This window comes from Oncorhynchus kisutch, linkage group LG3 (genome assembly GCF_002021735.2).
Source record: "Oncorhynchus kisutch isolate 150728-3 linkage group LG3, Okis_V2, whole genome shotgun sequence".
NCBI classification, from domain to species: Eukaryota; Metazoa; Chordata; class Actinopteri; order Salmoniformes; family Salmonidae; genus Oncorhynchus; species Oncorhynchus kisutch.
The window spans coordinates 78,041,328-78,056,261 of NC_034176.2; the positions used below are offsets into that span (position 1 = coordinate 78,041,328).

A 14,934-nucleotide genomic window follows, 5' to 3' on the forward strand; every position below is an offset into this window, starting at 1 on the left:
AAGTCAGCACCTCAGGAGTAAATGTCAGTTGGCTTTTCATAGCCGATCATTAAGAGTATCTCTACCACTCCTGCTGTCTCTAGAGAGTTGAAAACAGCAGGTCTGGGACAGGTAGCACGTCCGGTGAACAGGTCAGGATTTCATAGCCGCAGGCAGAACAGTTGAAACTGGAGCAGCAGCACGGCCAGGTGGACTGGGGACAGCAAGGAGTCATCATGCCAGGTAGTCCTGAGGCACAGGTCCTCCAAGAGAGAGAAAGAAAGAGAGAATATACTTAAATTCACACAGGACACCGGATAAGACAGGAGAAGTACTCCAGATATAACAAACTGACCCTAGTCCCCCGACACATAAATTACTGCAGCATAAATACTGGAGGCTGAGACAGGAGGGGTCAGGAGACACTGTGGCCCCATCCGATGATACCCCCGGACAGGGCCAAACAGGAAGGATATAACCCCACCCACTTTGCCGAAGCACAGCCCCCACACCACTAGAGGGATATCTTCAACCACCAACTTACCATCCTGAGACAAGGCCGAGTATAGCCCACAAAGATCTCCGCCACGGCACAACCCAAGGGGGGCGCCAACCCAGACAGGAAGATCACATCAGTGACTCAACCCACTCAAGTGACGCACCCCTCCTAGGGACGGCATGAAAGAGCACCAGTAAGCCAGTGACTCAGCCCCTGTCAATGTGTGTGTATGTACAGTACCAGTCAAAAGTTTGGACACATCCACTCATTCAAGGGTTTTTCTTTATTTTTACTATTTTCTACATTGTAGAATAATAGTGAAGACATCAAAACTATGAAATAACACATATGGAAATATGTAGTAACCAAAAAAATGTCAAACAAACAAATAAAAATATATTTGATATTTTAGATTCTTCAAAGTAGCCACCCTTTTGGCATTCTCTCAACCAGCTTCATGAGGAATGCTTTTCCGTTCACCTACTCCGCGTCTCACAAAGATACGGCGGTTGGAACCAAAAATCGCAAATTTGTGTGTATGTATATGACTCCCCCTCCACACACACACAGACACACACAGACACACACACACGCACACACACACACACACACACACACACACACACACACACACACACACACACACACACACACACACTACCATCTCTGCACTCTCTTCAGTTTTACAATAGGGACGAGTTTTACAATAGGGACGAGTCCCTGATATATCCGGTAGACTTTTTAAATATTTTATTTCACCTTTATTTAACCAGGTAGTCCAGTACAAGTTCTCATTAACAACTGCGACCTGGCCAAGATAAAGCAAAGTAGTGTGACACAAACAACAACACAGAGTTACACATGGAATAAAGAAATGTACAGTCAATAACACAATAGGAAAAAATCTATATACAGTGTGTGTAAATGAGGTAAGATTAGGGAGGTAGGGCAGGGGTAAGACTTCATAAATACATGGTCCTCATGCTTGTCCCTTTGATTTGTGATGTACGTTTTTTATGGCTATTTCTAGGATGATAAGGTAAGATAGTTATCAGTGAGTCAAATTGAATTAATTGAAAAGACTAGAAATGTTACAGATCTATACTGTGATGTGACAGCGACAGCTTCCGGTAGAAAAGCGAACTACAATACCAGAAAGAACAATGCAGTACTATGCTGAAACCGGCGTAGTTGGTGGCGCTGTAGAGCTGCGATGTGTTTGTTGTCTCCGAAGACCCGTCAAGATGTCTGACATGGAAGATGATTTCATGTGCGACGATGAAGAAGATTATGATCTGGTAAGCGTAAGTTTACATAATACGTTTCTATTTCCTTGTTTATTGATGTTTAATCAGAGCTGTGTCCTTAGCTAAGTCGGAGCAGGGGAGTTAGGTAGTTAGGTAGCTAAACTACCTAGATAGATAGCTAGTTCAGCTAACGTTAGCATAAAGGCGAGGATAGCTTGCAGAGTGCTAGCTAAGCTCGGCTGCTTGGCATGGGGGAAACTGAGTTTGCTATATTATACTGAGTTAGCTATACTAGTCAATTTATTATAGCATGTTATGTTACCATAGCTAGCCACAAACATACAACCGTTTAGCTAGCTAGGTGTAGATAACTACCCTGTGGCCGCGCATGCGCCGTTGCTGGTTAGAGAAAACAGTTAGCTACTTAGACTCATTAGTAAACAACTATGGCAAGCCGTTAGCCCAATCATAACATCTCTGTCACGTTATCAATTTTTGTTGTGTTAACTCATAGCCAGCTAACTTATGTCCTGAGTTTATGTCTCAACCCAGGAATATTCCGAGGACAGTAACTCAGAGCCAAATGTCGACTTGGAAAACCAGTACTACAATTCCAAAGCACTGAAGGAGGATGACCCCAAAGCAGCTCTCAACAGCTTTCAGAAGGTGGGTACTGGCTACTCACTCGCTCCACTCACTCACAGATTGATGAGTGTACGATGGTAATGTATACTCTCTATTGGCAGGTATTGGAGCTGGAGGGAGAGAAGGGAGAATGGGGGTTCAAAGCCCTAAAACAGATGATCAAAATCAACTTCAAGCTAGTAAGAAATGAAATGCTCTGTGGTGTTGTCTCAAAATGTCTACTCTCCGTCTCTGAGTCCGTATGATTAGTGCTTGTGAGTTTTTCTTTATGACATACTGTCATTCCCACTGCAACTCAATGCCCTGTCTCCTGTCGGACTGTGTGTGTCCTGCAGACCAACTTCCCAGAGATGATGTCTCGGTACAAGCAGCTGTTGACGTACATCAGGAGCGCTGTGACCAGAAACTACTCAGAGAAGTCCATCAACTCCATCCTAGACTACATCTCCACCTCCAAACAGGTATCGACGCAATACCTGGAACTAGAACAAAGGGTTTTTGGCCTCAAAGCTCAGATCTTTATTTTGGCTCAAATCTCAAGTGATGTGAACTGTTTGTTATTCCATTTAAAAAAACAACTTTTTATCAATATCAATTTCTGACAACTTTTGTCTTATATGGCCAATAAAGTTACTGACTCTGGGTCAGTCCTATTGGTATGAATGAAGTGGTGGCAGTGGATCCATGTTCTAGATGACTGAGGTGTTAATGTAGGCTGAGGTTCATGTTCTACATGACTGAGGTGTTAATGTAGGCTGAGGTTCATGTTCTAGATGACAGGTGTTAATGTAGGCTGAGGTTCATGTTCTAGATGACTGAGGTGTTAATGTAGGCTGAGGTTCATGTTCTAGATGACTGAGGTGTTAATGTAGGCTGAGGTTCATGTTCTGGATGACAGGTGTTAATGTAGGCTGAGGTTCATGTTCTGGATGACAGGTGTTAATGTAGGCTGAGGTTCATGTTCTAGATGACTGAGGTGTTAATGTAGGCTGAGGTTCATGTTCTGGATGACAGGTGTTAATGTAGGCTGAGGTTCATGTTCTAGATGACTGAGGTGTTAATGTAGGCTGAGGTTCATGTTCTAGATGACTGAGGTGTTAATGTAGGCTGAGGTTCATGTTCTGGATGACAGGTGTTAATGTAGGCTGAGGTTCATGTTCTGGATGACAGGTGTTAATGTAGGCTGAGGTTCATGTTCTAGATGACTGAGGTGTTAATGTAGGCTGAGGTTCATGTTCCAGGTGACTGAGGTGTTAATGTAGGCTGAGGTTCATGTTCCAGGTGACTGAGGTGTTAATGTGGGCTGTGGTTGGTTGTTTTATGTGTCACAGATGGACCTGCTGCAGGAGTTTTATGAAACGACGCTGGATGCTCTGAAGGATGCCAAGAACGACAGACTCTGGTTCAAAACCAACACAAAGGTACGGTGTGTCAAAATAATATCAGCTTTTTCCTAGTGTGCACTCAGTCACTACTTCCCACAAAAATCAAAAAGCAGTGGCTTGGTGGTGGCAGGGACTAGTCATTTCCTCTCAAATCAATAAAGTGAAGTGAACAAGTGAGAATTGGGACATATGCATGTAGTACACAATGTTTCTGTTTATTTCTATGGGTAGGACAATATCTGATCTGGCAGTTTGTCAGGCCTCTGTGTTTGGGAGTTTCTACCTCTGCAATGCCCTAGACTGGTAGCGAGATCTGTTTGTGTTAAATTGTTTGCCAAACATCACCCTAACATCCTTATTTAGTGATAGTTATAGCACAAACATAGAAGTTGTTGTTGTCTCTCAGCCTGTTTTAACTGTCATCCTCTTGTTGTCTCTCAGCCTGTTTTAACTGTCATCCTCTGGTTGTCTCTCAGCCTGTTTTAACTGTCATCCTCTGGTTGTCTCTCAGCCTGTTTTAACTGTCGTCCTTGTGTTGTCTCTCAGCCTGTTTTAACTGTCGTCCTCGTGTTGTCTCTCAGCCTGTTTTAACTAAAGTCCTCTTGTCTCTCAGCCTGTTTTAACTAAAGTCCTCTGGTTGTCTCTCAGCCTGTTTTAACTAAAGTCCTCTGGTTGTCTCTCAGCCTGTTTTAACTAAAGTCCTCTGGTTGTCTCTCAGCCTGTTTTAACTAAAGTCCTCTGGTTGTCTCTCAGCCTGTTTTAACTAAAGTCCTCTGGTTGTCTCTCAGCCTGTTTTAACTAAAGTCCTCTGGTTGTCTCTCAGCCTGTTTTAACTAAAGTCCTCTGGTTGTCTCTCAGCCTGTTTTAACTAAAGTCCTCTGGTTGTCTCTCAGCCTGTTTTAACTGTCGTCCTCTGGTTGTCTCTCAGCCTGTTTTAACTGTCGTCCTCTGGTTGTCTCTCAGCCTGTTTTAACTAAAGTCCTCTTGTTGTCTCTCAGCCTGTTTTAACTGTCGTCCTCTTGTTGTCTCTCAGCCTGTTTTAACTAAAGTCCTCTGGTTGTCTCTCAGCCTGTTTTAACTAAAGTCCTCTGGTTGTCTCTCAGCCTGTTTTAACTAAAGTCCTCTGGTTGTCTCTCAGCCTGTTTTAACTAAAGTCCTCTGGTTGTCTCTCAGCCTGTTTTAACTAAAGTCCTCTGGTTGTCTCTCAGCCTGTTTTAACTAAAGTCCTCTGGTTGTCTCTCAGCCTGTTTTAACTGTCGTCCTCTGGTTGTCTCTCAGCCTGTTTTAACTGTCGTCCTCTGGTTGTCTCTCAGCCTGTTTTAACTGTCGTCCTCTGGTTGTCTCTCAGCCTGTTTTAACTGTCGTCCTCTGGTTGTCTCTCAGCCTGTTTTAACTGTCGTCCTCTGGTTGTCTCTCAGCCTGTTTTAACTGTCGTCCTCTGGTTGTCTCTCAGCCTGTTTTAACTAAAGTCCTCTTGTTGTCTCTCAGCCTGTTTTAACTGTCGTCCTCTTGTTGTCTCTCAGCCTGTTTTAACTAAAGTCCTCTGGTTGTCTCTCAGCCTGTTTTAACTAAAGTCCTCTGGTTGTCTCTCAGCCTGTTTTAACTAAAGTCCTCTGGTTGTCTCTCAGCCTGTTTTAACTAAAGTCCTCTGGTTGTCTCTCAGCCTGTTTTAACTAAAGTCCTCTGGTTGTCTCTCAGCCTGTTTTAACTGTCGTCCTCTGGTTGTCTCTCAGCCTGTTTTAACTGTCGTCCTCTGGTTGTCTCTCAGCCTGTTTTAACTAAAGTCCTCTTGTTGTCTCTCAGCCTGTTTTAACTGTCGTCCTCTTGTTGTCTCTCAGCCTGTTTTAACTAAAGTCCTCTGGTTGTCTCTCAGCCTGTTTTAACTAAAGTCCTCTGGTTGTCTCTCAGCCTGTTTTAACTAAAGTCCTCTGGTTGTCTCTCAGCCTGTTTTAACTAAAGTCCTCTGGTTGTCTCTCAGCCTGTTTTAACTAAAGTCCTCTGGTTGTCTCTCAGCCTGTTTTAACTAAAGTCCTCTGGTTGTCTCTCAGCCTGTTTTAACTGTCGTCCTCTGGTTGTCTCTCAGCCTGTTTTAACTGTCGTCCTCTGGTTGTCTCTCAGCCTGTTTTAACTGTCGTCCTCTGGTTGTCTCTCAGCCTGTTTTAACTGTCGTCCTCTGGTTGTCTCTCAGCCTGTTTTAACTGTCGTCCTCTGGTTGTCTCTCAGCCTGTTTTAACTAAAGTCCTCTTGTTGTCTCTCAGCCTGTTTTAACTGTCGTCCTCTTGTTGTCTCTCAGCCTGTTTTAACTAAAGTCCTCTGGTTGTCTCTCAGCCTGTTTTAACTAAAGTCCTCTGGTTGTCTCTCAGCCTGTTTTAACTAAAGTCCTCTGGTTGTCTCTCAGCCTGTTTTAACTGTCGTCCTCTGGTTGTCTCTCAGCCTGTTTTAACTGTCGTCCTCGTGTTCTCTTAGCCTGTTTTAACTGTCGTCCTCGTGTTGTCTCTCAAGCCTGTTTTAACTAAAGTCCTCTTGTTGTCTCTCAGCCTGTTTTAACTAAAGTCCTCTTGTCTCTCAGCCTGTTTTAACTAAAGTCCTCTGGTTGTCTCTCAGCCTGTTTTAACTAAAGTCCTCTGGTTGTCTCTCAGCCTGTTTTAACTAAAGTCCTCTGGTTGTCTCTCAGCCTGTTTTAACTAAAGTCCTCTGGTTGTCTCTCAGCCTGTTTTAACTAAAGTCCTCTGGTTGTCTCTCAGCCTGTTTTAACTAAAGTCCTCTGGTTGTCTCTCAGCCTGTTTTAACTAAAGTCCTCTGGTTGTCTCTCAGCCTGTTTTAACTAAAGTCCTCTGGTTGTCTCTCAGCCTGTTTTAACTAAAGTCCTCTGGTTGTCTCTCAGCCTGTTTTAACTGTCGTCCTCTGGTTGTCTCTCAGCCTGTTTTAACTGTCGTCCTCTGGTTGTCTCTCAGCCTGTTTTAACTGTCGTCCTCTGGTTGTCTCTCAGCCTGTTTTAACTGTCGTCCTCTGGTTGTCTCTCAGCTGGGCAAGCTGTACCTGGAGAGGGAGGAATTTGGGAAGTTACAGAAGATCCTCAGACAGCTGCACCAGTCCTGTCAGGTACAGTAAGACAGGTGGTAGTCTGAGACAACGCTTAGTCTGATGGGGTTTACACAGCCATCTGAGTAGCTAAGTTCCCAATATGGCTGCTAGCAGTATTTTTGTTGTTGTTGTATACTGGTATGATCTGTTATGTTGTATATCTATGTGCACTGGAGACAGATGATGTTGCAGATATATGGTCTGTTATGTGTATATCTGATCTATTACGTGGTATATCTGTATCTATGTGCACTGCAGACAGACAATGTTGAAGATCTGTGGTCTGTTATGTGCATATCTGATCTGTTAAGTTCTATATCTATGTGCAGTGCAGACAAAGGATATTGGGGATCTATGGTCTTTTATGTGTGTGTGATCTGTAATGGTGTATATCTATGTCTTTCTCTAGACCGATGACGGGGAGGACGACCTAAAGAAAGGCACCCAGCTCCTGGAGATCTATGCTCTGGAGATCCAGATGTACACAGCCCAGAAGAACAACAAGAAGCTGAAGGCCCTGTATGAACAGTCCCTGCACATCAAGTCTGCTATCCCTCACCCACTCATTATGGGAGTCATCAGGGGTGTGTTACCACCGTAGCCAGATGAAACCCTGAAGGCAGCATAGCTGTCAACATTATTATATTTTACATGTATTGCATTGGAGCCACACACACAGCGGTTTACATTGAATAAATACATTGACCGTAGAAAAAGAATCCCCCTTCGAATAGTAATTCTATGGTTACGACTTGTAAACTGACGTGTAGGAAGACTCGGGGAGGTTTGCCACTATCGTGGATAAAACCGATAATATTGTATAAGAAGGTAAAAAGATGTGTGTGTGTGTCAGTCACTGCGTGTGTTTATGTGATGTACTAACAGGCCTGTTCCTGTTTTGTCCCCTTCCCCAGAGTGTGGGGGTAAGATGCACCTGAGAGAGGGGGAGTTTGAGAAGGCCCACACAGACTTCTTTGAGGCGTTTAAGAACTACGATGAGTCAGGCAGCCCCAGGAGAACTACCTGTCTGAAGTACCTGGTGCTGGCCAACATGCTCATGAAGTCTGGAATCAACCCTTTCGACTCACAGGAGGTACAACACTCATTCAATTCAGTTTAGTTAAGTCCAGTTAAATGAAATGTTATTTATCCCCTTAGAGCAAATACTAACATCATTATGGAACAATACACGTGGTGGATGCATCCCGTACCTTTATATTGTTGGAGGCAACATTACATTAATCAAATTCAGATCACCTGCAGCAAACACTGCTTGATACAGTGTTGTATTACAGTGGCTGTTCTTATTGTGTTTTTCTGTGACAGGCCAAACCCTATAAAAACGACCCAGAGATCTTGGCCATGACAAATCTAGTAAGGTAAGAACACGTGTGTGTGCTTCTAGTCATCCATGGCGGTGTTGCTGATATTTTAGGTAGAAAGGCATCAATTAAACAATAACGTCACTATTTACAACCTATTTCCACTTATTTGTGCTGAGTTGTCAGTTGACCCAAAATGTTATTGTTTTACATCACATATAAGTGGTTGATGGAGGTGTAACATAGTGAAGATACCCTTTAACCACGGGTTCAGCTGTGGCGTCTCTTCAACCTAATTTATGATCAGTCTGGGATCCACGACACAGAGGGTCTGCTCTGTGATTTTGATGCAATTGCAGAAGGAAATGGAACCGCTCCTAGGCTGTGGCTCTGACACCTCTCTCTCAAAATGTAAAACAAGGCTGAGGCCTATGTGAGCTGGTGTTTGTTTCCCAGACGATGACTGGTTGACAGGTGTAGTTGGGGAGGGGTTTCTGGTATGTCTGCTCTGAACAGTGTGAGAAGCATGAATGCCCTACCGTTCACGGGCTCCACATTCGTTAACACAGCGGATGCTGAATGGCATCGACCATAAAAAGCCCATTTGAAAGGCATTTGCTCTTTAGCTCTGGTCTCCTCCCTTAACGCCATGGGACCACGCAGCCATCATACCGCTCAGGAAGGAGACGCCTTTTGTCTCCTAGAAATGAACGTACTTTGGTGCGAAAAGTATAAATCAATCCCAGAACAACAGCAAAGGACCTTGTGAAGATGCTGGAGGAAACGGGTACAAAAGTATCTATATCCACAGTCCTATATCGACATAACCTGAAAGGCCGCTCTGCAAGGAAGAAGCCACTGCTCCAAAACCATCGTAAAAAAGCCAGACAACGGTTTGCAACTGCACATGGGGACAAAGATCATACTTTTTGGAGAAATGTCCTCTAGTCTGATGAAACAAAAATATAACTGTTTGGCCATAATGACCATTGTTATGTTTGGAGGAAAATGGGGAGGCTTGCAAGCCAAAGAAACCCATCCCAACCGAGAAGCACGGGGGTGGCAGCATCATGTTGTTGGGGTGCTTTGCTGCAGGTGGGACTGGTGCACTTCACAAAATAGATGGCATTATGAGGCAGGACAATTGTGTGGATATATTGAAGCAACAGCTCGAGACATCAGTCAAGAAGTTAAAGCTTGGTCACAAATAGGTCTTCCAAATGGACAATGACCCCAAGCATACTTCTAACGTTGTGGCAAAATGGCTTAAGGACAACAAAGTCAAGGTATTGGAGTGGCCATCACAAAGCCCTGACCTCAATCCCATTGAAGATTTGTGGGCAGAACTGAAAAAGCGTGTGTGAGCAAGGATGCCTACAAACCTGACTCAGTTACACCAGCTCTGTCAGGAGGAATGGGCCAAAATTCACCCAACTTATCGTGGGAAGCTTGTGGAAGGTTACCCGAAACGTTTGACCTTAGTTAAACAATTTCAAGGCAATGCTACCAAATACTAATTGAGTGTATGTAAACTTCTGACCCACTGGGAATGTGATGAAAGAAATAAAAGCTGAAATAAATCATTCTCTCTACTATTATTCTGACTTTTCACATTCTTAAAATAAAGTGGTGATCCTAACTGATCTAAAACAGGTAATTATTACTAGGATTAAATGTCAGGAATTGTGATGTATGTATGTATTTGTATGTATTTGGCTAAGGTGTATGTAAACTTGTGACTTCAACTGTCATTATTTTATGGATTGTAATGTCATTATTCTATCCCAGTGACTGTTCTACTGTTGTGTGTCTACTCTCAGCTCCTATCAGAATAATGACATCACAGAGTTTGAGAAGATACTGAAGACCAACCATAGTAGTATCATGGATGACCCCTTCATCAGAGAACACATAGAGGGTGAGTGGTGTTTGTGTGCCTGTGTGTATATGTGTGGGCTTTCTCACATTTGTTGATGAACGAGACATGGAAGTATTGCATTGAAGACGAGGTTTCAACAAACTGGAGACAAACTGTACCAGTATCTGCATATTGAGATGATGTGGACGGGGGTGAGTGTGCCCTGGTGGACGGGGGTGAGTGTGCCCTGGTGGACGGGGGTGAGTGTGCCCTGGTGGACGGGGTGTGGACTGAAGAGACTCTGATCAGTGCTGTTTTGTCTTATTTTCCAGAGCTGCTGCGGAACATCAGGACCCAGGTCCTTATCGCGCTCATCAAGCCTTACACTAGAATACACATCCCATTCATCTCTAAGGTAAGTCTGAGGACAGCACTGGCATCTGGACTAACTAGCCTGGTCCCAGACCTGTTTGTGTGCTTTTTTGCCAATTCCTATGGTCATTGGCATGATGATTTTTACAATAAGAGTTGGTAGGACAGCACAAACAGATCTGAGACCAGGTAAGAGTTAATCATTGACTTCACTGTGTGTATTGATAATGTATCTGATAATGAACTTTGCTGAGTAGATCATGTATTTATTATGTCACTGATGTTGCTGTTTGGATTGATCAAAGTGTAACGCCCTGTGTTCTGTCTCCTCTGTCTCAGGAGCTGAACATAGATGTTTGTGACGTGGAGAGTTTGTTGGTGCAGTGCATATTGGACAAGTAAGTTTGTCCTAGACATGCATCTGATCTGTGGCCCAAACTACCATTTAGGAGTGTAGAATCCACTGTTAGGACAAGTTTTTTGTATCAAACAGACATTCACGCCATGGAAGACTTGTATGTTTTCTCTAGACTCTTCCGTATTTCTATGAGGCTGAATACCTCTTATATACTACACCGAGTGATCTTCCATTGACAGACTGACCAGGTGAAAGCTAGGACCCCTAATTTCACTTGTTAAATCCACTTCAGTCAGTGTAGATGAAGGGGAGGAGACGGGTTAAAGAAGGATTTTAAAGCCTTGAGACATGGATGGGTTTCCTGTGTGTATCAGGATGGTCCACCACCCAAAGGACATCCAGCCTACTTGACACAACTGTGGGAAGGAAACATTGGATTCAACATGGGCCAGCATCCCCTTTCGACACCTTGTAGAGTCCAGTCCCTGATGAATTGAGGCTGTTCTGAGGGCCAAAGGGCGAAGGGTGCAACTCTATATTAGGAAGGTGTTCCTAATGTTTTGTATGCTCTAGGGCTTACCCCATTTAGTTGATTGTTTGGTCAATAGGCTGTTGGTCGACCAAGATTTTTTTTCAGTCGAGCAGTGGCAAATATATTGTAAAAAATGATGGCACACGAGACACCTGTCTGATTCACTCCTGTCTGAGTGGACTAATCCATTGTGGAAGCTGTGGGGATGGCACACGAGACACCTGTCTGATTCACTCCTGTCTGAGTGGACTAATCCATTGCAGGCCGCGGGATGGTACACCAGTATCACCAGCAGTACATTTAACATAAATGACCAACATTTCTTATCTACATTGTTTGGTTACTGTCATTTATTTTAATGCGTTCACAATATTATTATTCCAGTCTTACCGTTGTCATTGTAGGAGTGGACACATTGTTAGCCGAGTGTGTGCCAATTTGGGGATCTGATAGTATTTCTGATTGTCTTAACTCCCCATCACTGTGGAGCTTCTCAAATAAATGTTTTCTTCGCCTTCAACAGCAAGTAAACAAAGTCTGTTTTTACATCCATTGAGAATGAAAATAGTTCCTCAACGTAGCCCATTTAAAAAAAATATTTCCAGCTCTTTTGATAACCACTCGGCATGAAAGAGGGAAAAATGTAATACCCTGATCGGGTGGAAACGTCATAAAGGCCCACCTGATTACTTCTTATGTGATTTATAGGAGATTTATTTTTATCCTGATTTTTTTTCTACCTGCGGGCTGCAATGGTTTTATTTGTTAGCATTATGTAGGCTATTTTTACCTATTGGCAATAGAAGTAACTTTTTTCATTAGGTAGAATTCTTATTGACCACATGACATTGATTTTGAGATATGAAGACTTTATTATAAATTAAATGAAACTGTTTTACAAAAATGTGCATATGAAAATCATAACTGGCACGCAGATCAGTAGAAATGGTACAATAACTTGCCAATCCAAATAGAAAAGGGTGATGACCGTTGGTGTAGCCTATTACTGGCTACTTCAGGAGCCTAACGGCAGAAGCTGCAGAGGCCAGCAGCAGCGGGAAGAGGAGGGTCTGGTTGGGAACAGGTTTTTGTCTTTCTGGTTAGGCGATATTGATCTCTGGCTCCCTCTTTGGTAATTTGTGTCTTTATTTTTAATTGCAGTGCTTAAAGCATCAGACATGCTCAGTAGTCAACATATAGTTGATTTTATTCAAACAATAGGGTGTGTCTATATATGTAAAAAATAAACATACACAAAGTATTTTTGGTTGTTGGGACAGCCCTAGTATACTCAGTGTATAGTGTACCTGGCTGACAGAGGCATCACAAGACGAAGCAGAGCATGTTTCTTGTGCATGTGTGTTAAGACGTTTCGTGTACGGGGATCATTTGAATTCCTCATTTCTCAGTTCCTCATAGTTTCCACCCTGCACCTTGAGGAATACAGGAGGCCAGCATGAGTCTCTGTCTCTCTCTCTCCGTCTCTGTTTGTGGTGTTATTCTTCCCTGTTTTATTTATTTATCTGTCATTTATTACTGGTTTCATTATTTAGTTTAGAAGTAGTGTATGTGCACACATTCAGTAACTTGCAGGCTACAAAAAGTAAACTGATGAAAGATACCTGTAAACTGTTGATTGCTCCCGCAGTTTTATTGTACAACGTTTTGACCCAAAGGCCCTTGTCAGCCGGAAGAAGATCTTTTGATCCAAACGTTGGGCAAATAAAACTTTGGGAGAAATCAACAGTTTGTGGGTGTCTTATCTAGCATGTCTTTATTATTTCCCATGCTACTGTAGCAGACTGCTGTGTATTGTTTACTACCCTCAGCCTGATCAGATCTACAGCCAGTCAACTGGAACAGATAGACATTTGACACTGCATTCCCTCCGTTGTCACGGAGCTCAACAGAATATGTACTGTATGTAGTGAAATGTGGAGGTGGTGGAATGTGTTCATCAGACAGCTTAGTGTAGATGTGATAATTGGTTGAGAGAGGGTACACACATCAGTGGTTCAGGTGCTTGACAGAAACCAAACAGTGAAAGAAGTTCAACAATAACTCCAACTAATGCTATCCACAGTGATTTGTGTACTTTGAACCATAATCAAATGCAAACATTGATGTTGTTGATCCCATTTTTATATAAAAATGCATTGTTTTATACAATATTGTTTACCATATTTGATCCATTTCTAAATGTTTTCCTGACCAAGATGGAAAGAATGTTTAGTCATGTTGCTAGGATGCCAATGTCCATTCTTGTGTTGTATTTATTGAACCATTGTTCTCTGATCTCTCTTGTGCTGTGGTTTCCTCCCCGTAGCACCATCCAAGGCCGTATCGACCAGGTCAACCAGCTGTTGGAGCTAGACTACCAGAAGAGAGGAGGGGCGCGCTACACTGCCTTAGACAAATGGACTAAACAACTCAACTCTCTCAACCAAGCCATCGTCAGCAAACTCACATGATTCTGACTGACATGTGACAATGGACAGCACTGAAAGATAGGAAGGAGAATCTCAATCAACTGTTCGAATGTGTCAGAATAGAAACCAAACGATCCAGTGTGGATGGGCTGAGCGGAGAGGAGCTACACAGCAGCACAGAGATGTTTTGTGATCTGACGCTGCGTTTCCCAGAGAAGGAGAGATACTGCTTTCTAGAAGACATCAGCGCTCTCTAAGGGACATCTCGGTTTACGTCAAGCCCTTCGTGTTTGTTTTTCACAAGACTTTAGTAGAATGATGTAAGAAATATCACTGTCAACACCTTTTTAAAAGTGCTGTATTTTTTTCGGTGGGCAGTTTGAGTACAATAACACTGGTTTATTTGTGCCTGTTGACTGGCAGCTGGTGTTGGGAAACCTTTTTCACAACATGTAGCTTGCAGCATTGCATTCACGTTGACTGTTGTGAATAAAACAAACTAATGTTCTCCAACTGTGTTTACTGTATATGACATTTCAATGTAGGTCTAGATACCGTCTACTTTTTAGCTCATGCTAACATTGGTTCCATACTATATTATTTGTAAATATCAGTATTATTTGGTAGTTGCAACAGACTCCTGTTCTTAGTGTTAGTCAATTGTTTGTGTGCAGAAACTTATGAATACATAGATACATTTTCAGTGATGGGAGTGAATCTATGTCATCCATCACATTGCATACAGAACAGTAGCAAAGCAGAAATCTGTTAGAATTATAATCCAAAAGTTGATTCAGTGTTTTAAGGCTAGACATACAGTTGAAGTCGGAAGTTTACATACACTTTGGTTGTAGCAATTAAAACTCGTTTTTCAACCACTCCACAAATTTCTTGTTAACAAACTATAGTTTTGGCAAGTCGGTCAGGACATCTACTTTGTGCATGACACAAGTCATTTTTCTAACAATTGTTTACAGACTAATTATTTCACTTATAATTCAGTGTATCACAATTCCAGTGGGTAGGAAACTTACACTAAGTTGACTGTGCCTTTAAACAGCTTGGAGAATTCCAGAAAATGATGTCATGGCTTTCGAAGCTTCTGATAGGCTAATTGACATCATTTGAGTCAATTGGAGGTGTACCTGTGGATGTATTTCAAGGCCTGCCTTCAAACTTAGTGCCTCTTTGCTTGACATCATGGGTAAATCAAAAAGAAATCAG

The 14,934-nt window shown here is 42.7% G+C and overlaps 1 protein-coding gene across 4 annotated transcripts; it reads left to right on the forward strand.

Moving 5' to 3' along the window:
- Positions 1–1,644: 1,644 nt before the first annotated feature.
- Positions 1,645–14,223, forward strand: LOC109884723 (COP9 signalosome complex subunit 2). Of its 4 annotated transcripts, none has more exons than XM_031815147.1 (13): positions 1,645–1,776; positions 2,278–2,391; positions 2,472–2,549; positions 2,706–2,831; positions 3,693–3,791; positions 6,780–6,857; positions 7,249–7,423; positions 7,754–7,932; positions 8,166–8,218; positions 9,982–10,079; positions 10,352–10,434; positions 10,731–10,789; positions 13,608–14,223. In XM_031815147.1, the coding sequence occupies exons 1-13, from the start codon at positions 1,723–1,725 to the stop codon at positions 13,750–13,752; spliced, it is 1,341 nt and encodes a 446-aa protein (XP_031671007.1). In that variant the 5' UTR covers positions 1,645–1,722; the 3' UTR covers positions 13,753–14,223. The 4 variants fall into 4 exon arrangements, with proteins under 4 accessions (XP_031671007.1, XP_031671009.1, XP_031671006.1 ...); XM_031815149.1 differs by having other exon boundaries at positions 3,702–3,791; XM_031815146.1 differs by having other exon boundaries at positions 1,659–1,782.
- The last annotated feature ends 711 nt before the right edge of the window (positions 14,224–14,934 follow it).